The sequence below is a fragment of the Lutra lutra genome, chromosome 4 (assembly GCF_902655055.1).
Source record: "Lutra lutra chromosome 4, mLutLut1.2, whole genome shotgun sequence".
NCBI classification, from domain to species: Eukaryota; Metazoa; Chordata; class Mammalia; order Carnivora; family Mustelidae; genus Lutra; species Lutra lutra.
The window spans coordinates 122,110,738-122,135,168 of NC_062281.1; the positions used below are offsets into that span (position 1 = coordinate 122,110,738).

The window sequence follows — 24,431 nt, forward strand, 5'->3', positions numbered from 1 at the left end:
ATTAAAATTTGTCCTCTTGATAGCTGGCACAGTCTGGTGAGGGTGTGGAGTTCTTCCTTGTTAGGCCGGTTTACCTTGTGGGAGATTTCCCTTTCCAGGTAGTTCATATTGGGTGGTAATAGCATAACCAGCCTGGAAATTCCCTTTTTCATTTTTTTTTTTTTTATTTGACAGACAGAGATCACAAGTAGGCAGAGAGGCAGACAGAGAGAGAGGGGGAAGCAGGCTCCCCACTGAGCAGAGAGCCCGATGTGGGGCTCGATCCCAGGACCCAGGGATCATGACCTGAGCCGAAGGCAGAGGCTTTAACCCACTGAGCCACCCAGGTGCCCCCCCTTTTTCATTTTTACAATATGACTCATCCACAAACAAAATTAGATCAGAATTAGTCAAAGGGATGTGCCTTGGATCAGGATGTGGTGTCATGAAGTGGGATGCCAGTACCTCCCGGTCGTGGGGCTTACCTTCATTAGACAGGGGCAATAATGTGGCAGAATTAAGAATATTACAGTGTTTAAGATGAAGATTGGTGGCAAAAGCAGAAGGGCATCATAAGACTTGTCTGCTTGCAGAGAAAGTTTGGGTTAATCCAGAGAAATAAGAAGGGATCTCTGTGAACCTTGGACTCAGAATACAACTGTCCAGATATATTGATTTTCTAAGTAAGGGCAAATAGGTCTTGGCTGTCAGGATCTTCAGGGGTGCTAAAAGCGGCTGAACGGAGGTTTGCCACATGAGCCATTTTGAGTCAGGTGGAACTTGTGACAAAAGGATGTTTCGGAAAGGCAGAATAACTGTCTTGATAGATTTGGACAAATTGCTATCCCTTCCCAATAGGTTTCCAGACTGGCAAGACTCTTGAATATTAGAGGGGCTGGTACAGAATTAACTGACTCCTGGCTGATTAGGTCTTCTCTTATTGGTTCAAGGCCCTGCGTGGATATTTGAGACAATTTAGGAAGAAGTTTAATTACATCTATAGGAATTTTTATAGGCACTGCTTTTTTTATCCTCCCAACTAGATACTAGTAATACTAGAAACGGCCCATCAAATTTCAGACACCTCGATTAAATTAAAGAACTTTTGTTAGAATTTTTCTGTTTCAAGGATATATGGTAAAGAACAGGAAAGACCATTACTAGTGTCAATGGAAACTTTTTACATAAAAGGTAACTCTGAGGAAAGGACCGTACTGGGGGCTGGGCTACAATTTGTCTGTCACTTGCTTGTTTTTACAACATTGTATTTTTGTTGCTTCTGTAATTTTAGATAAATAATACTTTAAATTGCTTATTTATTTTTATTTTATGCTATTTTTAATTGGCTAAGTATCTTTCTTTATTAATTTTTTAATTTTTTTTATAAACATATAATGTATTTTTATCCACAGGGATACAGGTCTATGAATCGCCAGGTTTACACATTTCACAGCACTCACCATAGCACATACCCTCCCCAATGTCCATAACCCCACATATGAACAGACATTTCTGCGAAAAAGACATCCAGATGGCCAACAGACACATGATAAATAATACTTTAAAGGTTAAGAAAAAAATTGCTGCTATACAGCAAGAAAAGGAAGAAGAGGAACTCAGGATAAAAATCACTCTCTGTCCCCTATTTAACACCTAGATCTCAAAGGCTTAGAAACTGGGATATAAAGTTTATATTATCCCTTGGCACCAGAAAGCCAAAGAAAAGAATTAGTGATTGATGAGAGAAAGGTGGAAGGGAAGAAACAAGGAAGGAAGAAAGGAGTCCTTGCTGGTGAGATGTCTCTTGGAACACCCTCTTCTACCTCACCATGTTACCCTTGGTTAGACTAACCTTATTTTAGGGTTAATCATTCAGACTGCAGTTTGTAGCCCACTGGTTTTCTGCTTTGCTTTCATTAATAATGTGTTGTCTGCTTCTCCTCCAAATAGCCTTCCTTAATAGGACTTCTCAAGGAAAACATTCTGTATGATGCTATAATGGACGCATGTTACACATTTGTCAAAACCCATTGAATTTACAACACATAGAAGGAACCCTAAGATAAACTGGAGTCTGGGTGATAATGTGTCAGTATTGGTTCATCAGCTATAACAAATGCACCACTCTGATGGGGGATGTTATTGGTGGGGAGAGAAGGTGGGGGTATATGGGAACCCTGTACTTTCTACTCAATTTGGTGTGAGCCTAAAACTACTCTCAAAGATAGATCTGGGGTGCCTGTGTGGCTCAGTTGGTTATGTGTCAGACTCTTTTTTTTTTTTTTTTAAGATTTTATTTATTTGTTTGACAGAGAATGAGAGAGCAAGAGTGAGCATGAGCAGGGGGAGGGGTAGGGGAGGGGTGGGGGATGGGGGAGGGAGATGTGGACTTCTGGCTGAGCAGGGAGTCTAACTCAGGACTTAGTCCCAAGACCCTGGGATCATGACCTGAGCCGAAGGCAGCCGCTTAACCGACTGAGCCACCCAGGTGCCCCAGTATCCGACTTGATTTCAGCTCAGGTCTTGATCTCAGGGTCATGAGTTTAGGCCCCACACTGTGCTCCATGCTGGGCATAGAGCCTACTTAAAAAAAAAATAGATAAATTTTTTTAAAGCATCTTCTAAAATTTACATGTCCATCAGAAAAAAACAAAGCGTTTATTTTATAGCAGCTAAAACAAAAACTGTCCCTTCTCCTTTAGTCTGTCCTTCCTAAAGAAATCACAGCTCTCTTTTTTGATGTGAAAATATTATCTCTTGTACAGTTAGTACCTACCCAATTCTCCTTACCATATTTGGTGTTAAGTCACTCATCCTCTTTGTATTTAAGATAATCTTTTCCACTTCCTAATTGGACACTTGGTGTTAAGTGTATGGTATGTTTTCCACTATGGATTTAATGTACTTAAGCATCATAGCAATTGCATGGGGGCACAGATTCATTTTCCTTATTAACAAATGAGGAAACTGAGTTTCAGAGAAGTCACGTAACCTCCTACTTCACACAGCTCGTAGTTTTGATGTTTAATTTCAAAGTAAGATCTACCTGGCTTGAAACTCTTTGTATTTCTCTTGGAGATTTTAATTGGAATATAGGCATATATTGCAGGATACAGAGTTTGAAAGGGCCCCAGATCTAGTTTTATGTATTTTCCTGGTCACAAATACACAGTAGGAACCCAAGACCTCTTGCCCAATCTCAAATCCAAATTTCTAAGAGTTGTCCTGATTAGTTTAGCTTGACTCTGTCCATCCCAACCTAATTAACTTTTGAGGGTTGGGGGATGGGATTATATAGTCCAGACAGGCAAAAAGATTCACCTCTGTGAGTATAGATGGGGTCAGTAAACACACAGGATCTTGGCCCAAGCCTGATTTTCAAAGAGAATAAATCAGGCTTTTTTTTTTCCTTGACCTGAGTCCCATTTTTTGGCATTCCAACCATATGTTTATTCTGTCGGCTCCCAGGTTTGAAGAAACTCTTGCTTCCAATAAACTTGTTTCTCTGCAGGTATTGTTAAAAGATAATTTTCAGAAAAGGGCAAAATCCTGACTTATACAGATGTAAAAATGAATGTGTATTAAGGATTTTTATTTTATTCATATGAGGGAATAACACAAGTTATAACCAGTTCAAAGGAAAGTCAGTCCCTGGATGGAGGGAAGTCAATCAAAATTCTAGAACCAGAGTTTGCATGTCTGTCAGTTACCCTCAGTCTGCAAAGGTCCAAAATATGTTAAAGACCAAATTTAGCTCTGCTAGAATTAGCCCTGTGAGGGTGTGCTGAAACCACTGCATATTCTCCCCTAGAGAACTCATTTTTTCTGCAATGTATTGTCTCTCAGAAGGGATTGAGATTCCTTCCCTTTCCCTCACTTGTTTAGTTGACAAATACCAAATAGCTACAGGATATTAGACACAAGTAAGTATAACATGAAACAACTATAGATGTTGCTTAAAAATTCTGGTTAAATATGTGTGCCTTTGAGTTATAAGCTGGATTGTTATATAATTAGATTTTCCCCACGTATATCTTAAGTCATTGGTCCCTGCTCTATGTTTCCACTTACGAGTTTTACTTTCGGTTCTTCTACCATTGCAGGAGCATTCTGTGCCATCTAGTGGTGAAAGACCCATTTGTCTGGGGTTTTTTTGGATTGTATGTACAATCATAACTTGGAAGACATCAAAATCTATGAGATAGCTCTATTAATGCCTGCCTGATTGAGGAGTATTTTGTTCAAAGGGAGAAAGAAGATACGATTTCAGAATGGTCTGGAACCTTTTTTTTTTCTTTTTTTTTTTCTTTTTGTTTTCTTTTTTAATAGATCTCTGTTTTTTAGAGCACTATAGGTAGGTTCAGAGCAAAACTGAGCAGGAACTAGAGAATTCCTATATATCCCCTGCCCTCTCACATGCATAGCCTGCCTTTTTACTATACCCGCCACCACCGTGATGCATTTATTCCAATCGATGAACCTACATTGAAACTACATTGTCCACAGTTGATATTAGGGTTCACTCTTAGTGTTGCACATTCTGTGGATTTTGACAATGTGTAATGACACAAATGCACCTTTGCAGTATCCTGCAGAATATTTTCATTGTCCTAAAAATCCTGTCTTTACTGCCAGTTTATCCCTCCTTCCGCCTCCCAAGCCCTGGAAATCATTGATCTTTTTACTATCTTTGTGATTTTGCCTGTAAGATTCCCACATGTGTTGTCTCTTTGCTGAATAGCTCATTTCTTTTTAGCACTGAATAATATTCTACTGTCTGGTTGTATCAGTTTATCCATTCACCTAATGAAGGATGTCTTTGTTGCTTCTAAGTTCTGGCAATTATAAATAAAGCTGCATAAACATGCACACACAGGATTTTTTATGAACATAATTTTTCAACACTTTTGCGTAAATACCAAGGAAAGTGATTGAGGGATTATATAGTGAGAGTATCTTTAGTTTTATAAGAAACTACTCTGGCAGCTTTTTAAAATCAGCTTTATCAAGATGCAATAAATAGCAACCATTTAGAGTGTAAAACTCACTGACTACTTAAAGATGTATGTATTATGAAACCTTTGCTGAAATCAACATTCAGAACATGCCCCTCACCCTGAAAGATCCCTCATGCTCCTTCGCAGTCCATCCCTGTCTCTATTGATTTGTTCTGGCTCTATGGATTAGTTTGCTTTTTTTTTTTTTTTTTAAGATTTTATTTATTTATTTGACAGAGAGAGATCACAAGTAGGCAGAGAGGCAGGCAGAGAGAGAGGAGGAAGCAGGCTCCCTGCTGAGCAGAGAGCCTGATGTGGGACTCGATTCCAGGACCCTGGGATCATGACCTGAGCCAAAGGCAGAGGCTTTTAACCCACTGAGCCACCCAGGCGCCCTAGTTTGCTTTTTTTAAAAAAAGTTATTACTTTAGGGATGTCTGGTGGCTCAGCTGATTAAACCTCTGATTCTTGATTTTGGCTCAAATTATGATCTCTGGGTTATGAAATCAAGTCCTGCATCTGGCTCTACACTGAGCGTGGAGTTTAAGACTCTCTCTTCTCCCTCTGCCTTTCCCACCCCCCATTCACACACATTCTCTCTAAATAAATGAATAAATAAATGTGTAAAAAATAATTTTAAATTATTTATATCAATTGTATTATATATATGTACAATTTTACCATTTCTTCATATGCTTAATGATTTTTAAATTTATGCATGTTGTGATGTATCAGTAGTTCATTCTTTTTTTATTTCTAAACAGTATGCCATTATATGGCATATATAAACAAATGATGTACCGTTATTTGTTTACCCCTTTACCTGTTAATGGACTTACAGATTTTTTCCAGTGTTTTGCTATTGTGAATAAAACTATTATGAACATTTGTGTACAAGCAGTTGTGTAACCATACATTTTCATTTCTCTTAGGTAAATACCTAACAGTGGAAGGTTAGGTTGTATGCTACAATTATGTTTACTTTTTAAGCTAAGCAGCTTTCTGAAGTGGTTGTACCATTTTACTTTCCCACTAGGGTTGTGTGAGTTCCAGCTACACATCCTTGCCAACACTCAGTGTCCATAATTTTAGCCATTCAGATGGGTATCTAGTAGTACCTCATTGTGGTTTTATTTTGCATTTCCCTAATGATTAATGACATTGAGGATCTTTTACGTGCTTCTGGCCATTCATATATCTTCTACAAAGTGGCTGTCAAATCCTGTTTGCCTTCCCATTGAGTTGTAGAAGTTCTTTACATATTCCAAGTAATTGTCTTTGTAAGATATGTGTTGTAATACTTTCTCCCATTCTGTGGCTCACCTGGCAACTATTTAAGATTTGTGAACCCATTGAATGATACTGCAGGGGAGGAATAATATAACTCTGTCATCCAGCCTCCTAGGTTTTCTGACTGAGGCCCTGCAAATTAGATTTATAAAAGACAGATTGATAAGAATAAAACGGACATAGTTAATTAACATATGCATTGTACATACACATGGGAGAGCTCAGTGATGAATAACTAACTCAAAGGGGTGGTTAGAACTTGGGCTTGGATAGCATCGTAAGAAAGAACAATAAATTTAAAGAGAAATGACAAGACAAAGGAAAAGAGGCTTAGGAATGGAAAATAAGGGAAGTTTTAATGAGGGTTCCTACATAGACTCCTCTGGTGCTATTTCAGCAGGTTAAGAGTCTAGAATTGTGTCTGGTGACGTCTTGCCTATCCTGGTAGAGAGGGGAGGGCAGAGAGTTTTTCCTCCATCTGCTGCTTCTCAGTTGCCATCAGCTCAAAATGGTCCTCATGTCAAAGTGGCATATTTTGGGGTGGCATACTCTGATTTTCTACAAAATCATAATAGAGCTCATGGATTTTTTTTTAAGTCAAGTGATAGTAATAATAAATGTCTTGGAGTGTTCACCATGTGCCTTTGCAGTATGTGCTTCACATGCTGTCTCATTGAATCCTTCTAGCTGTCCTATTTTGTAAATACTATTTTTATCTGCAATTTATGCCTAAGGAAGTGTGGGTTTGGAAGGGTTTAGTAATTTTCTTTAATCACATTCCTAATGTCTTTAATCATTATGCTCTATGTTGTCAGATAGATTGTGTTTAATAGTTTCCTATGGCTGCTTGCTGTAACAAATTACCACAAACCTGATGGCTTAATAATACAGAAATTTATTCTCAGTTGTGGAGATGAGAATTTAAGATCAGTATCACCGGGCCAAAATGAAGGTATCACTGGACCCAACTCCCTCCAGAGGCTCTCGGGAGTAATCTTTTCCTTACTTCATCCAGCTTCTGGTGGCTGCTGGTACTCCTTGGCTTTCGGTCATGTTAGCCAGCACCTTCAGATTGCCCTCTGCTCCATCTTCACACGGCCTTTTCGTCTATACGTGTATGAACACCTTCCGTTTCCTTTTTTTTTTTTTTTTTTAGATTTTATTTATTTATTTGACAGACAGAGATCACAAGTAGGCAGAGAGGCAGGCAGAGAGAGAGAGAGGGAAGCAGGCTTCCTGCTGAGCAGAGAGCCCAATGCGGGACTCGATCCCAGGACCCTGAGATCATGACCTGAGCCGAAGGCAGCGGCTTAACCCACTGAGCCACCCAGGCTCCCCCCGTTTCCTTTTAAAGATGTGTGTGACTATATTTAGGGGCCACCTGAGAAGTCCAAAATAATCAAGACCAACTCAAGACCCTTAATTTAATTACATCTGCAAGCATAGAACAATATATACTGCCTTATAAGGCAATAGTCCCAAGTCCCAAGGGTAAGCATGCAAACATCTTTTGGGAGGTCATTTCTGAGCCTACCACTGTGGGGATTATGGAGAAGATCCTACGGACAGGGGGAAAGAATTTGAATAAAAGCATGGGAAACAGGGGTACCTGGATAGCTCAGCTAGTTAACTGTCTGACTTTTGATTTCAGCTCAGGTCATGATCTCAGGGTCATGGAATTGAGCCCTGTGTTGGGCTCTGCACACTAGGGATGGAGCCTGCTTAAGATTCTCTCTCTCTGGGATGCCTGGGTAGCTCAGTTGGCTAAGCGTCAGACTCTTGATTTTGGCTCAGGGCGTGAGCTCACGGTCATGAGATGGAGCTCTTTGTTGGACTCTGTGCTCAGCATGGAGTCTGCTTGAGATTCTCTCCCTCTCCACCTGTCCCTCCCCCAGCTCTCTCTCATGCATGTGCACTCTCCCTCCTTCTCCCTCTCTCTGGGGGAAAAAAAAAAGGCAAAGGAAACAAACACCACGAATGCAATTAGAGAATGGCAAGTGCCTCTGAGCTGTTGAATCACTGTCTGTGAGGGGATGGCATGGTGGGAGAGAAGGCTGGAAATAGACTAAGGGCCGTGGATGCCAGGTTTGAATTTGAATCACATTCCTTAGTTTGCGGAGAGTCACTCAAGATTTTAGAGCGAAGTGGTAGCCCATGATGTGCTTTAAGTGCATAGCTCTGTTGGACTGGGTGATAGGTTAGAGGGCAGATGCCCTTGAAGTACTTAAAAATGAGGATAGTTAGAAAGAGGTGGGATTTCATTCATGTGTTCAGAAAATACTTGTAAATACAACCTGCCGAAGACCATTTTAGATCCCAGAAATACAGCACTGAACAAGGGAAGTCCTTGTTTTCTGAGGTTTTCATTTTAGTGAGCAAGATTGATAATTAAGAAATAATAATTTCAGGGGCACCTGAGTGACTCAGAGGGTTAAAGCCTCTGCTTTTGGCTCAGGTCATGATCCCAGGGTCTTGGGATCGAGCCCCACATCGGGCTTTCTGCTCCGCGGGGAGCCTGCTTCCTCCTCTCTCTCTGCCTGCCTCTCTGCCTACTTGTGATCTCTCTCTGTCAAATAAATAAATAAAATCTTAAAAAAAAAAAAGAAAGAAATAATTTCAGGGGTACTGGGTGGCTCAGATTGTTAAGCAGATGCCTTCGGCTCAGGTCATCACCTCCACATCCTGGGATGGAGCCCCATGTCATCAGGCTCCCAGTTCAGCAGGGCATCCACTTGCTTCACCCTCTGCCTCTCCTGCTGTGCATGCTCTTTCTCTGTCTCTCTCTTTCTCTCAAACGAGTAAATAAGACCTTAAAAAAAAAAAACAATCTTTAAAAAAGAAAGAAAGAATAATTTCAAATAATGGTGGATGTCATAAAAAAGTTAAATAGAGAAACATGCTAAAATTCTTGCTGGGGCTAGTAGGAGAGAGGCGATGAGTAATATTAAGGCATATAGTTTTAGAAGCCCTCTCTGAAGAGGGTATATTCAATTAATATTTGTGTGTGTACCTGTGTGTTTGTGTGTGTGTGTGTGTGTGTTTAACCATGCAAATATTTATTTATATAGTAGGGGAAACTCATTTGCATCTCTTCCAAGGCACCATGAGGCCCAACTGCATATACACACACATAAACACACACATACACAGCTTCCTTGCTACACACCAGTTTCCAAGTGGAGGAGGCAGCCATTGCTGTTCCAGCATTCACCCCAGGAAACAAAGGCAAGGCGAGGCGTGGTGGAGTGGAGAATCTGGGCCTAGGAGAAGGGCATTCCAGGTAGACCACACAGCAATTGCGAAGGCTTTTTCTTTTTTTTTTTTTTGACAGAGAGATCATGAGTAGGCAGGCAGAGGAGGAAGCAGGCTCCCTGCTGAGCAGAGAGCCTGACGCAGGGCTTGATCCCAGGACCCTAAGATCATGACCTGAGCCATAGGCAGAGGCTTTAACCCACTGAGCCACCCAGGCGCCCCTGCAAAGGCTTTTATATCAGCAACTTTCCTGCACTACCAAAACCCACAAAATCTTACCTTCTCAGGTCATGAACATTTTATACTCACCCGTATTAATATGTAGGCTATAAATCAGTAATGGGTTTGCTCCAGGTGGTAGCTCCACTCTGTGTCTTTTTATTCCAGGACTGAGGCTAAAGGAGTAGCCCTGCTCTGAGACATGGTCTTCTCATAGTAGAGAAGTATGAGTATGAGCCATAACCATGCAGAAGCAATTACAGCTTCTTAGATGTAGTATAGATCACATCTACTCACACTCCACTGACCAGAGCAAGTCACATGGCCAATTTCAGAGTCACTCCTGAAAAGGAGAGGTGAATAACTCTATAGAGTAATATAGTATGTGATAGAAACAAACCAGGCATGTTTAGGGTATAGAAAGAAGAAAGGTTCAGTGTGAATAGGGAATCTTGGTTTGTTTTGCTCACTGATCTATCCCATGCAGAAGAGTACCTTGTGCACAATACATATTCAATAAATAGTCATTGCATGAATGAATGAAAGCCAGTGTGGTTAGAATGTAAAGGAGACATGAGATTGTAGTCATTAGCAATGTATAAGTTGGCAGGTAAGAGGAAACTGAATTCCACCCCTGCCTGAGAATTTGGTTCTGTAGCCAGCTCTTTCCCCTGACCCTCTGTTCCAGCAGTAGAAGCTTCAGCTCTGTACCTTTAGCTCTGCCACAGATTCCCTGTGAACTTCCCATTTAGATGGACTCCCGTGGCCTGAGACCCCTCCCTCTTTTTAAGAACATCATCAACTCTTCTTTCTCCAGAAAATGCTCTTTTCCCCATTCCAACCATGTTTTTCAATAGAAGCTAATGTCTTTTGGAGGTACTATCCAAGGGTGTTGACAGGTTCTTGTTCAAGGAGCACATCTGGGAGAACCAGGAGATTGTGGAGCAGATCTGTACTATTACTTGACTGGGTAGTGAGCATGACATTAAAAAGACAGCATCCCCAAAAAAGGGCATCATCATTTGACTGTGTCTCTACACCTCTCATGATCTTGCTCTGCACTGCGTTTGCTAATATTTTTTCATCATGTTCTTAACAACCATACTAATATAGTACTTTTTAAATTGTTGTGGAAATGCCACAGTTCATTAGCCAAGGCTAGGTCATTCGGAGCCTTTCCCTAGAATTTTCGAAACTGAAATCGAGGAAGCAACTCTCAGTCCCCTCCACAAGTGACAAAAACACAGTGGTGGTAAAACTTTGACTGTGTTTTTGTCACCTGTGGAGGAAAGCAGACCAAGATTGGGTAAAAATGTAGATGGGTTATCCGTAAGCCTGGCCACATGTCTTTCTTTATCATGGTGATGTGAGCTTTCTCATAAATTCCCCTTTTTGCCTAAACAGTTTTTGATTGAGTTTCTGTCTCTGTAGCTAGAGAGCTGAGTAATATAGCCTGGGAGCTTCGAAGGCATCTGTGCACTCATCTGTTTCTCAGCCTGAAAGCTAGGAAAGAGTATAACCAAGTTTCTTTTTAGTCAGGTTAGGGAATAATCAATTTTCTGGCAAACTCTCAAACTGGTAAAGTGTCAATAAATTATGCAATTTGTTATGCAATAAATTATGCAATTATGTGCAAAATTTCTTTTTTTTTTTTTAAAGATTTATTTATTTTAGAGAAAGAGTGTGAGAGAGTAAGCATGGGGACAAGCAGGAGAGAGAATTCTTAGTCAACTCCTCACTGAGCGTGGAGCCTGATGTGGGACTTGATCTCACAACCCAGAGATCATGACCAGAGCTGAAACCAAGAGCCGGATGCTTAACCCGAGAGCACCACCCAGGGGCTTGCAAAATTTCTTTTTAAAGTAGATCTGTTTTTTTTTTTTTTTTTTTAAGACATTTAGGAAGTAAGTGCTAAGGAGGGAAATGAAAGTAAGTATGATCATTGTGGTTGTTGGAACATCAGATTTTATACCTTACTTTTTCCATAAAAGTAAATCAAAAGTTGCATGTTCAGTTAGTTTAGCTAAACTAGATGATATATATTGATGATATTTCATCCTTCTTGTAATAATAAATACTTGTGTTATAGTAGGGCATTCCCCTCCACATCAAACTCCAAAACTGAAGGAAACAGAACAAGAACCCTATAATTAAATGCACAGCAGAAACACACTACCTATAGTTGCAAAACACAAGAAATGCCCAAACAATAGGGAATGAATGAGTAAAGAACCTGAAATAATACCTGCTAATCAAAGTGAAAATTTTATGACAGAAAATTCATAAAATGTTTAAGATGCTCTCTTAAAAGAAAAAGCAAATGTTTAGAAAATTAGAAATGCCTGATTCATAGATCTGAAAGAGAAGGGATGTCTCAGTTACCCCAGCGGCCAGACACATTAAGGGGTACCCATTAGATTGTTACTTACTTTCTGCTGCAGCCTAGTCTTGAAGTACTGGGGTCTGTCTGCCTCTCATATCTGATTATTGTTGTCACCTCTCTAACCATTGGCTTGTTAGTTCTGTTTCTGACCTTTTCTTGCACTCTTTATCTTTTTACACTTGACTCAGCCCATGGTGCATCGATGCTGACAGCCCCCAGCTTCCCCAGGTTTAGCCCACCACTTGGGAAGACTTTTTCTACATCTATCCTATCTGACCCAAAAGTAGCAGTCTAACAGGAAGAGTGCTCAAAATATATATAGTTGAAACTTTACTATGCTAGAGTCTTGGGATAATGGGTAATATTTTTTCTTCTTTCCAAGTTTTCCTTGTTCCAACACCATTGCAGTAACCGTTGTGGAGAGAATTGGTAATAAGCTTTCTCTCATCTCTACCAAGAGTTCCACCTAGTGGTGACTCTGCAGAACTGCACTTTTCAGCCGCAAGTGGATGAAAAAAAGACGCTATTTATTATTTCACTAGCATTTTTGTGTTTATAAGATAGCAGTGCAATATATGTATGCACGGTATTAATTTACCTGGGAGCAGAAACCAGCTCATGGAGTAGCTGGCCCAGAAATTAATATGGGCCCTGTAGATTTCCCATCATACACCCAAAGCTCATACTTAATTCCCCATAGGATTCTGGGTTTACTAACATTTCATAAGACTGGATCTACTCTGGACAGTAATTCTTATATAGTGAGCATTTGCATCTACTGCTGAATCTTGATGTTTTTAGACACTGTCAGGTGTCTTGTAAATGTTCATCACTGTATTAATTTACTCTGGTTGCCTTAAGAGAGTAAGACAAAATCAGTGGCTGAAGCAACAAAACTGTATTAGCTCACAGTTTTGTAGGCTAAAAACCCAAAAGCAAAGTGTACCAGGGTTGGCTTCTTCTGTTTGATGTGAGAAAGAATCTCTTCCTGCTTTCCCCCTAGTTTTTGGTGGTTCTCTGGCATTCCCTGACTTTCATCTTTTCATGTGACATTATCCCTGTATACCAGACTGTCTCCAGATTCACCCTTTTTTATAAAGACAGTGTCATAGCAGTGTCCCCCAACCCATGACCTCAATTTAACCAATTACATCTGCAATGAACCTATTTCCAAATAAGGTCACATTCTGAGGTACTGGGTGGTAAGACCTCAACATGAATTTGGGGGGGAGGGGTGGTTACACAATTCAACCCACAGCAATAACTGTACCTCCGGACTTCATTTCTGCCATGTTGGTATCAGGCATAGCAATGAATTGCTTTGGCCAACACAATGTGAGTAGAAGTGGTATGTGCACATCTAAGTAAAAATTAACATTTTTCCCCTCTGCTATGAAATTGACAGTATTCCAAAAAGAGGCTATTTTGTCAGCTGATGTCTCAGAGTGACAGTGACATGGAACAAAGCAGCAGCTGACCTTCAGTCAGTATGTACTGTGAAAAAGAAATAAATCCTGATGATTTTAAGCCACCAGACTTTGGGGTCATTTATTACTGAAGCATAAATTAACTTAAGCTGACTGACACAATAAACCTAACATAAACTGACTGATACCTCAGTTCACTTCTGATGTGTGGATTCTTTCTTTCATTCGTCAGATATTTGTTGAAAAATTACTATGTGCTAAGCATAGTTCTATGTGTTGGACACTGTGATAGTTCATTTTGTGTTGACTTGGGCTGGCTAGGGAATCCAGGTATTTGTTCAAACATCCATGTAAATGTCTCTGAAGGCGTTTTTCAAATGAGATTAACATTTAAATCAGTAGATTTTAAGTAATTTGCCTTCTATAGAATGTGGGTGGGCCTGATCCAATCGGCTGAAGGCTTTAAGAGGAAAAAGACTAAGGTTCCCCCAGGAAAAGGGAATTCTGCCTCCAGAATGCCATTAGATCCTGAGCTGTAATATCAATTCTCCTTGGGTCTGCAGCGTGCCTTACTGCTCTGCAGATTTCAAACTTGCTGGCCCCCATAAGTCACACAAGCCTTTCTTGAATCACTATATATATATATATATGCACGTCATATTGGTTCTATTTCTGTGGAGAAACCTGATTACAGACACATACCAGTGAACAAGCTTGAACTAATCCTCAGGGTTTACAATCAAAGGAAGGTTATAGATAAATAAACAGGAAAATTACAGTGTTGTATAGTAAATGCTGGAATTTACTCCATGTAATAGAAGTATGTAGGAAGAGCATATAACCTTGACCTAGGGAATCAGAAAACACTCTGTGGAGGAAATGAAGTCTAACTTGAGAACTGAAAGTGGCAAGTGGTTTAGGAGGTAGCCAAGTGCAGAGACAGGGTGATGGGGAGCAGGGATTGAATTGAGTATAGAACATACATTCTCAACACGGGCATCATTGCCCTCAAGGGGAGAAAATTGGTGCTTGGCAGGTGAAATCAACCATAGCTATTACAATGTTCTGTGACCTTGGAAAGTTCAGCCCTATCTGACAAAACTTACCTTATGGAGCAGTAGGAGAGATGATTAGAAGACATATCTGAAAGGTCTTATGGGGACACTGATGAAAAGGAGATTAGGAAACATTGGTGTAGAAAAACCGTTAAGGCAGAGGAATGATCATATGTGAAGCTACAGAAGTAAGATGGAGTATGTCAAATATTAAAATGGTTTAGGCAGGTGGGAAGGAGCAGAGAGGCAGGGAGGTTGTATGAGAGAGGCTGTTCTGGACACAAATTTTAAAATTAAATCCGGATATATGTTTTGCCTTCAGTTACCTAAATATTTTAAATAAAATTGAACTTTTGTGTCTAAATGATCTGCTGCAGACTTTTCTCACCTATTTATATATGAATTTGTACGTTGTGTTTACAGCCACATGCTAAATGAATCATTAAGTTTTAAACATTTTAATGGCAAAGGACAATTGTTAAGATATTTTTTTCTGTCTATCATTCTGGGACTTTTTAGTTTTATAATTGTAGTTTCTGGAATAGCATCCTGTTCAGATGGGTAAAATTAATCATAATGCTATTCTGGAAGGCACCTTAACCTCTGGAGAATTTGCATGTGATTTACTTCGCTGGAGTTTCAAAGATTAAAAAATATGAGAGTAAGAAGATATTTTTCTTGGTTCCATTGTTGGAATAGAATGAGAACAATGGTGTATTTAATAACCATTATCATTATCTTCCTCCCAGATTGAATTAGAATTGCTTTAGTATTCTATTAGGAAAATCTTTATAAAAATGCTGCCAATCATTTTTTTCCCTAGCAGCTTGTTAACAGTGAACTTAATGCTCATTCAGTGCTTTGGTGAGATAGTATAAACTTAATTTTAAAATCTAGAGAACTAAAGAATTTTATGATGTACCATAGTTTTAACTTCTAATATTTTTCTACCATAGGCCTAGCTTGCTTAATATAAAGAGACCTGACCTAAATGTCTAATACACTCTTTTTAGGAGGCAGCATTCTGGTAATATTTTTTATAAGGTCTTGATACGTAAAAGACGGTATAGAGAAATAGATCTGGGGGCGCCTGGGTTGCTCCGTTGGCTAAGCATCTGACTCTTGATTTCAGCTCAGGTCAAGATCTCGGGGTTGTGGGATCAAGTCCCGCACTGGAGTCCATGCTCAGCATGGAGTATTGACAATGTCTCTGTCCCTCTCCCTCCCTCTGCCCCTTCCCCTGCTCACACTCTAACTCTAAAAATAAAGAAAAAAATAAAATCTAAAAAAAAAAAAAAAGAGAGAGAGAAAAAGAAAGGAATCTGAGTATGTATTCTGGAATCAGACTGCCTGGGTTCAGATCCTGGGTTGAATCTGTTTGGGTTTAAATGTTACTAGCTTTTGTAAACTTGGGCGGATGTATAAAGTTCTATAACCTTATCCTCTGTACCTCACTTTGCTCCTAACTAACTTAGGGGAAATAAGAGAACCACTACATAGGGTTGTTGTGACTATGAAATCAGTTAATTATGTACAACACTTGGAACAGTGCCTAGTACCTACTCACTACTCAATAATGTGAGCTGTTATGATTTGGGGCTCTCTGTTGAATAGTTTTAAAACCATTTGTTGAGTGCTTCCTGTGTGCCATACAAGGCACGTACTTGTGGAACTGTTACTACATCTTACCTAAAATGATCTTCAGAGAAGGACTCAGGGTATGTTTTTACCCTGACTTTTTTTTAGTATCATTATTGTTCTCTTTAGTGCATTTCAGGCCTTCAAAGTGGTTTATTTTTTAGGCTAGGATGCTATTTTTGTTCTTTTGTGAGAAGATAAACATCATAGGATCATAAGAAAAGCATTCCTTAGGGCAGTAGGTGGGAGATGATTCCACTTCAGAATTTTGTATCGGGCTCTGGCATTTGTCATGGTACCACTCTTCCCATAGCGACAATAGGGAAAATGTAGAGTTACCAGTGGTTTTCTGGCTTTTTAAAATTTTGATTAAAGAAATTTAAAAATACCTTTCAATATTTGTATCTTTCAGAAGATGTCTTTGAAAATCACCAATGCAAAACGAATCGAAGGCCTTGATAGTAATGTGTGGTGAGTGCCTTAGAATAAGCAGTAATAATTTGATGAAGCTTTCTTTTTTATTTTCTTAGTTGGGAATGTTTACCCTCATCTAAACTCTACAAATAAAGGCACTTATTTTAATTTACTCATTAAGTGAAATTGGAAGGAAGTTAAGGGTCCATACACTGATTTATTCATTCGTATAAATATGGTACATGTGCTAAGCCTACAGATAGGCAGAGAAAAGGACAAAGAACTTGTAATCCGTGAGCTAGTAACAGCTGGTATGGTTGAGGGAAAAAAAATAGATGATGAAACTGTGGGTTTCAAGAAATTGAGATTTCTAAGAAACTTCTAAGTTCATTAGTTCAGCCATCATTTAATTAGACAAAGTCATTTTGTAGGTGGTAAACTTTTTGTTGGGAACTCATATTTTTTTATTTGTAAGATTAAACTAGGTCTTAGTTTTTCAGTTTTATGTTAAGATCATGAGATATAAAAAGCTAACTGTAATTTTGGTACTTACTATTATTTTTTTAATTTGAGGATTGAATTTACAAAGTTGGCTGCAGACCCCTCTGTTGTGAATCTTGGTCAAGGCCTTCCAGATATATCCCCTCCCATATATGTAAAGGAGAAATTATCAAAGATTGCAGCAATTGATAGCCTGAACCAGTATACGCGAGGCTTCGTAAGTATATGAAGACCACGTGGGGCATGAACTTGTATTTTATATGGTGTTGTGTGTGAATGTGCTTCTGTCACTTCTGTGTAATTGGCTTTCTGGGACCAGCTGTCCCAACCTGGTAATCAGAGGAACCCCTAACCTTGCTTGACCTTATCTTCTGGAAGGAGCCATTCCCAACTTCTAACCCCTCCACAGTCCTATCTTGGTCTTCGCTTTACTGTTGTTCCAGCATAGGGTCTGAGGGCAACAAGGGAGGGAGAATCTTCTCTTTTTTTCCAGATTTTTTTTTTTTTTAATTCCAGCATGGTTAACGTACAGTGATATATTAGCTTCAGGTGCACAATATTATGACCCAGCAATTCTGTACATTACACAATACTCATCACAATGCATACTCGAATCCACATTACCTATTTTACCCTTCCTCCTGCCCACCTCCCCTCTGCTACATATTCATTTGTTATAGTTCAGAGCCTGTTTTTGGTTTGTTTCTCACCTTTTTCCTTTGTTTGTTTTGTTTCTTATATTCCACATATGAGTGAAAGTGTATACTATTTGTCTATCTCTGACTGACTTACTTCACTTAGCATTAGACTCTCTAGCCCCATCCATGTTGTTGCAAATGGCAAGATTTCATTCTTTTTGAGAGCTGAGTAGTATTCCATTGTGTGTGTGTATTTGTGTGTGTGTGTGTGTGTGTGTGTACACCACATCTTCTTTACCCATTCGGCTCTTGATGGACACTTGGACTTCTTCTATAGTCTGACTATTGTAAATAATGTTGCTACAAACATGGGGTGCATATTTCTTTTGAATTAGTATATATATTGGTATATATATATTGGTATATATACACACACACACACACACACACACACACACATACACATCACATTTTCTTTATCCAATCATCTGTTGATGAACATCTGGACTCTTTCCACATTTTGGCTATTGTGGACATTGCTGCTATAAACATTGGGGTACAGGTGCCCCTTTGAATCAACACTTTTATATCTTTAGGGTAAATACAGGTAGTGCAGTTGCTGGATCACAGGGTAGTTCTTTTTTATTTTTTTTATTTTTTTAAGATTTTTATTTATTTATTTGGCAGAGGGAGCATCAGGTAGGGAGAATGGGAGAAGCAGACTTCCCACTGGAGCCTGATGCGGGGCTTGATCCTAGGACCTCCAGGATCATGACCTAAGCTGAAGACAGAGGTTTAACCAACTGAGCCACCCAGGCACCCCTAGTAGTTCTATTTTTAACTTTGAGGAACCTCCATACTGTTTTCCAGAGTGGCTACAAGTTTGCATTTCCACCAACAGTGTAAGAAGGTTCCTTTTTCTCTGCATCTTTGCCAACATCTGTTGTTTCCTGAGTTGTTAATTTTAGCCATAGTGATAGGTGTGAGGAGATATCTCATTGTGGTTTTGATTTTTATTTCCCTGATGATGAGTGTTGAGCATCTTTTCATGTGTCTCTTGGCCATCTGTATGTCTTCTTTGGAGAAATGTCTGTTCAGGTCTTCTGCCCGTTTCTTGACTGGATTTTTTTGGGTTTTGGGTATTGAGTTTGATACATTCTTTATAAATTCTGGATACTAGTCCTTTATCTGATATGTCATTTGTGAATATCTTCTCCCATTCTGTAGATTTTCTTTTAGTTTTGTTGATTGTTTCCTTTGCTGTGACCTATGCCCATTCATTAAATATTTTCCAGTTTTTGTAAATATATGTAAGTATATTTATATATGAGTTTTTTATTTGAATAAGTACAGCGGATAGTATCGCACTGTCACCAGGCTGTGGATGACATTGGTCACCTCAGGGAGATGGGAAGGAAGTGTTGTTGAGGAGAGATCGTTATACTTTTTTAACAGAACTTTGCCTAGTTTTAATTATTATATGAAGCATGTGTTATTTTTGTAATTAAGAATTTTTTAACACACAGACCCTTATTATTCTGAGGAAATGTGTAGTGTTTATGGTTGCTTTCAGATCACCCCTTGCTAGAATTTGTTAGACCTGTTATTAAAATGAAATTCAAAAGAAATTTTGGATTTCCAGGAATGGTGACAATCTTCCCTTGCTCTTTTCACAAATTGTGTATATTTTTTGGAGCTTGAATTGAAGTAGTCTCTTTCTCTTGCTATTATTTTTTAGTTTACTAGCTGTATTCCGTCACCCATCCCCATTAGTAATTATACCCAGTTTCTCTAATATTACAATATCTCCTAGTTTCAAAATATGAAAAATATGCTACAGCTTTGTTTTTATTCATTTTAATTGGGTGAGGGTCTGTGACATACTAACCAACATTCTGACAAAGGTGACAAACAAAAGTATCTTTAACAACAACAACAACAACAATAACAACAACAAATGCCTCCTTTTTATATGAACTGGGATGGATAACTTAAAATGACCAAAGGCTCTTCTACTTCATAAATCTGAGGTATATCCTACCAGCCTTACTTGTGTCCTGACCCAGTTTATTCCTTTAGAGCCCTAGGTGCTTTGCAAAAAAGGCACATGCCCAGCACTTGGACTCTCACTTGCAACTGACTGAAAATTAAGGAAGTTCTCCAAAAGCAAAAAGAGGAGCTACATGCTAGGAAACCATAAGAAATAAGAAATACTGAATTCAGTACCAAATAAGACAAGGAGGGGAAAAGGGAAGGGAAAGAAAGAGAAGAAGGGAAGAATAGAGAACATAGAAGGACGAATCAAGGAAGATCGAATAAAGGAGTTAAGACTCCCTACAGGGATGCCTGGGTGGCTCAGGGATGCTTGGGTGGCTCAGGCGGTTAAGCGTCTACCTTCAGCTCAGGTTATGATCCCGGGGTCCTGGCATTGAGTCCCACATTGGGATGTTTGCTCAGTGTGGAGCCTGCTTCTCCCTCTGCCCCTCCCCACACTCTCTCTTCTTCTCTCTCTCACTGTCTCTCTGACAAATAAATAAAATCTTAGGGGGAAAAAAACACTCCTTATATGTCTCAGAGTTTTTGGATTTATAGCCCCTTCATTCCTCTAGTGAACATTGTTGTTTGCTTGAATGACTCCTCCCCTCTTGGCTATCATGTGGTGAAGAATGTCCTACTTCCCTCCTAACATAACTCTCATATAAGCACTAATATACATTTCTTTGGGGAATTTGTTTTTGCCCTCTCTCCATAGTCCATTGGTTGGCATAATAGCCTTCTCTTTGGTAACATGGAAGAACAGAGTCAGGATATATAGACAATGCAGGTTTTCTTATTTTAGCTGGGAAAAAAGTCCAACTCTACCCAATATAATTTAATTACTATCAAAAATAAAGTAATTGGAAAAAAAAGTCATTGAATGTGATTTGATTGCTGTCAAAAAATCTACTATCAAAGACATATTTGGTACTGAAGTCAATTTTTACCAAAGCAAATACGGTGGAATTTTAAATGCCAAAACCAATTGTTTAATGGGTTTTTTTTTAAGTCATTAGCAAGTTTTTATTACCCTTCATGTAGTAATCCTCTGAAAGTAGAGGGAAAATGTTTCTTACTTCCATTAAAAAATACAAATTTTCTTTGGATAATTGTAAACATGAAACCCAAATTTTAAAAATTCTTTCATTTTAGATCCAGAGTACCTTCAAGAAGTAGATCCCATAATCAAATTTAAGATTTTTTCCCTCTTTTTTGTTCAACAGGGTCATCCATCACTTGTGAAAGCTCTAGCCTGCTTATATGAAAAATTTTATCAAAATCAAATCAATCCAAATAAAGAAATCCTTGTGACAGTAGGAGCATATGGATCTCTTTTTAATGCCATTCAAGGATTAATTGATGAGGGAGATGAAGTAAGTGTATTAACATTATCATCTTACCTATATTTAATTATTATCATTTGTACTGCCTTTGAATCTTTTATTTTACATTCTATTTTTAATTATTTTTGAAGTATAGTACACATGAGTAAAATCCACAAATCTTAAGTACACAGCTTGACAAATTGTTTACATGCATATGTTTATATATATGTGAATATGTATCCAGGTAACCACAAACCAGATGAAGATACGGTACATTTCTAGCACCTAGAAGGCTCCCTTTTGCCTCTGCCTCATTTATATTCTTCCAGAGGTAACTACTCTTCTGTCTTCTAGCACTGTAGTCTCCTTTTACCTGCTCTCTAAGCTGATATAAATGGAATCACACAGTATGTACTCTTGAACAGCTTCTTTAATTTATCATTATGTCTGAGATTCATCTGTTTCGTTGCATGTGACTCATTCATATTTTTACAGCCTGTTTAGATAAGGGTAAGTGGAAGGGGCTAGCGGTGATGGGGAAAATGAATCTTTCATTTTCACGACTAAAATTACCCTTATCTAAATCAGCAAGTATTTGGTTGGTGTGTTTTTATGCCCAGCATCGTTAGCAGCCCCGTGTGTAACAAGAAGCATGAATGACTTCTACTTTGGTACTGTGACCCACATGACCCCAGACTCAGTGCTGCCCCTCCGTCCCCATAATAATTCTAGTACCCCTGCTCCAGTATTTCCTGACCTCTTCATTCATTCAGAAATCACTGAGGATCTCCAGTACTAGGCACCCTGGGAGACAGTTTCTGTGTGGCAGGAGTTCCCCGTCTAGTGGAGGAGATACTCTCCAACTGGTGAATTGGAATGCGTGTGACAGTCAGTTGTGGAGAATGTGTTAGTTATGGTGGTGACGGCTCTGCTAATGTAGGCTCAGAAGACTCCAGAGAGGCATTGCTTAAGCCGAGTCTGAAGAATGAATATTTACCTGGATCTATGTTAATTCCTTTCTTTGAACTCTCATGGCACTTTCCCTGTACAGCTTCTATAAAAGATACTGCTGTTACTTTGTATTATGTTATTCTGTTACATCTCTAATTCCCTCTACTATGCCAGACATAAGCTCCTTAAGGAAACATCTTAAGGAAGTACAGGTATACTTTCATATACATAATCTCCTTTGAGCCTATAAACTAGTTGAAAGTTTCATCTCATTCTTTGATACTCTTAATCCTTTCTTGCTCCCCCCCCTCCTGCACTCAGCAGGAGCATCCTGAGGCTCAGCCCTCGCCCTTCTTTCCTTTGTTGTTTCTTCCCTGATCACTGTATCTGATATTTGAAACCACACACATGTCACTTTCTATCACATTCATCTGTTTTATTTCCTTTATAACATTTATTACTATCTGAAATTATCTAATTTACTTCTTTGTTTTCTTATTTAATGTCTTGGTAGAATGTAAGTTCCAGGAGAACCAGTTTATTGCTCTACAACCAGTCCCTAAAACACTGAGTACTCAATAAATACTCTGCAGAAAGAGAGGGGAATTACTCCCACCATAAAAATAAGGAAATTGCAGCAAAGAGTGTCAAGTATATTCTTTCAATTTTACCTCCCTGCCTCTCCAATTTATTTTCCTTTATTGAGCTCTCACTTAAAATCAGGCACCTGTGTTTCTCACCGGAGTTCAAAGATAGGTCATCTTGGTCCCTGAGAATTTCGTAGACTAATTAGGAACTTACAGCCCACCGAGGGAAAGATCCCTTCCCAAAGGGAATGAACAAAGATAGATTTCTTTGCCCTGCACAGTAGCTAACACCTAGCATAGTAGACTGTATAGTAAGTGCTCAGTGTGAACTGAATGACTAGCACAAACAAAGGGGCTTTAGAATGTAAGGCCCTGACATGACTCTTGTGAGAAAGGCCTTTGAACAGGCATTTTACATCATAAGAAATACACAGTAAAAAGTGCAAATTTGCAACAACAGTCAGGTATCACTAATTTAACCGACAGAAGTTAAGTGAGACTACTTAGTGTTGATTTGTGAAATTAGAAATAGTTACTCAATTTTTCTAAAGCAATTTGGCTGTCTGTATAAGGTGCCATAAAAATGTTTGTATGCTTTAATCTAGCAGTAGCAATCATATGAATTTATTCGGCTATTTAAAATCAGAGAAACTATATATAATCACAAATAAACATAGCATTGTTATTTATTTATTTATTTTAAAAGATTTATTTATTTTAGAGAGAGAGAGAGCACACATGGGCACTGGTGGGAGAGGGGCAGAGGGAGAGAGAATCTTAGGCCGACTCCTCTGAAAGCACAGAGCCCATCATGGGGCTCAGTCCCACAATCCTGAGATCATGACCTGAGCTGAAATCAAGAGTTGGATGCTCAGCCACCTGAGCCACCCAGGTCCCTCAGCATTGTTCTTTATACAAGCAAATGATTTAAAAAAAAAAAAAAAAAAAAAAAGACTATTCTAAGACTCCCAAGTAGCCATTAAGATAATAAATATTAAAAGTATAATAATAGGAAATTTTCATGGAATATTACTAGGTTTAAAAAGATAAAAAGAGGGGCACCTGGATGGCTCAGTTGGCTAAGTGTCTGACTCTTGATTTTGGCTCAGGTCATGATCTCAGGGTTATAAGATTGAGTCCTGCATCAGGCTAGGTGTGGAGCCTGCTTAAGAGTCTTTCTCTCTCTTCCCCGACCCCTCACTTCCATATTCGTGTGTTCTCTCTCTCTCTAAGAGAAAAAAAAAAAAAAAAAGATAAAAAGAAAAAGAGAATATATATGATAGGTATAAATTTTGTGTTCAAACTTTCCTTATAGAAAAGTAAAAAGGATGCTAGATACCAACTGGACAGGTTGGATTGGCCCATTGACTGCTGTAAAAGCCTGCCCACAGGTGACTGAGAGAGAACACGTAGAGGCCAAGGAACAAGAAATATGTATCTTAAGGGGCTAGGAAAAAAGACTGAATCTAGATATAAGTCACCCACAGTGAAATTGTGAGTATCAGACATTAACAATAGCATCTTAACCTGTCTCCCTGCATCCAGTCTTTGTTTTGGAGTGCTTTTGAGCAGGAAGAAACATCTTTACCCTCAGGTTAATGCTTGGAAAGTGGTACCCCATAATGGAGAGCATTGTTGTGTCATTGGCTTCTGCCCCTCTCTGGTATTTTATTTTGTAATTTAAAATTTAAAGAAATACTTAATGTTTTGGCTGGAACATTCCTTCGAGGATGTGATG

The 24,431-nt window shown here is 38.9% G+C and overlaps 1 protein-coding gene across 5 annotated transcripts in view; it reads left to right on the forward strand.

Moving 5' to 3' along the window:
• KYAT3 (kynurenine aminotransferase 3) overlaps positions 1–24,431 on the forward strand; it is a 58,788-nt gene that overhangs the window by 10,401 nt on the left and 23,956 nt on the right. For 4 of the 5 annotated variants that reach the window (XM_047725795.1, XM_047725798.1, XM_047725796.1 and 1 more), the window contains 3 exons: positions 16,653–16,711; positions 17,228–17,372; positions 21,054–21,203. In XM_047725795.1, coding sequence (XP_047581751.1) covers positions 16,653–16,711; positions 17,228–17,372; positions 21,054–21,203 — 354 coding nt within the window. The remainder of the gene's footprint in view (positions 1–16,652; positions 16,712–17,227; positions 17,373–21,053; positions 21,204–24,431) is intronic. The other variant, XM_047725800.1, reaches the window with a different exon arrangement.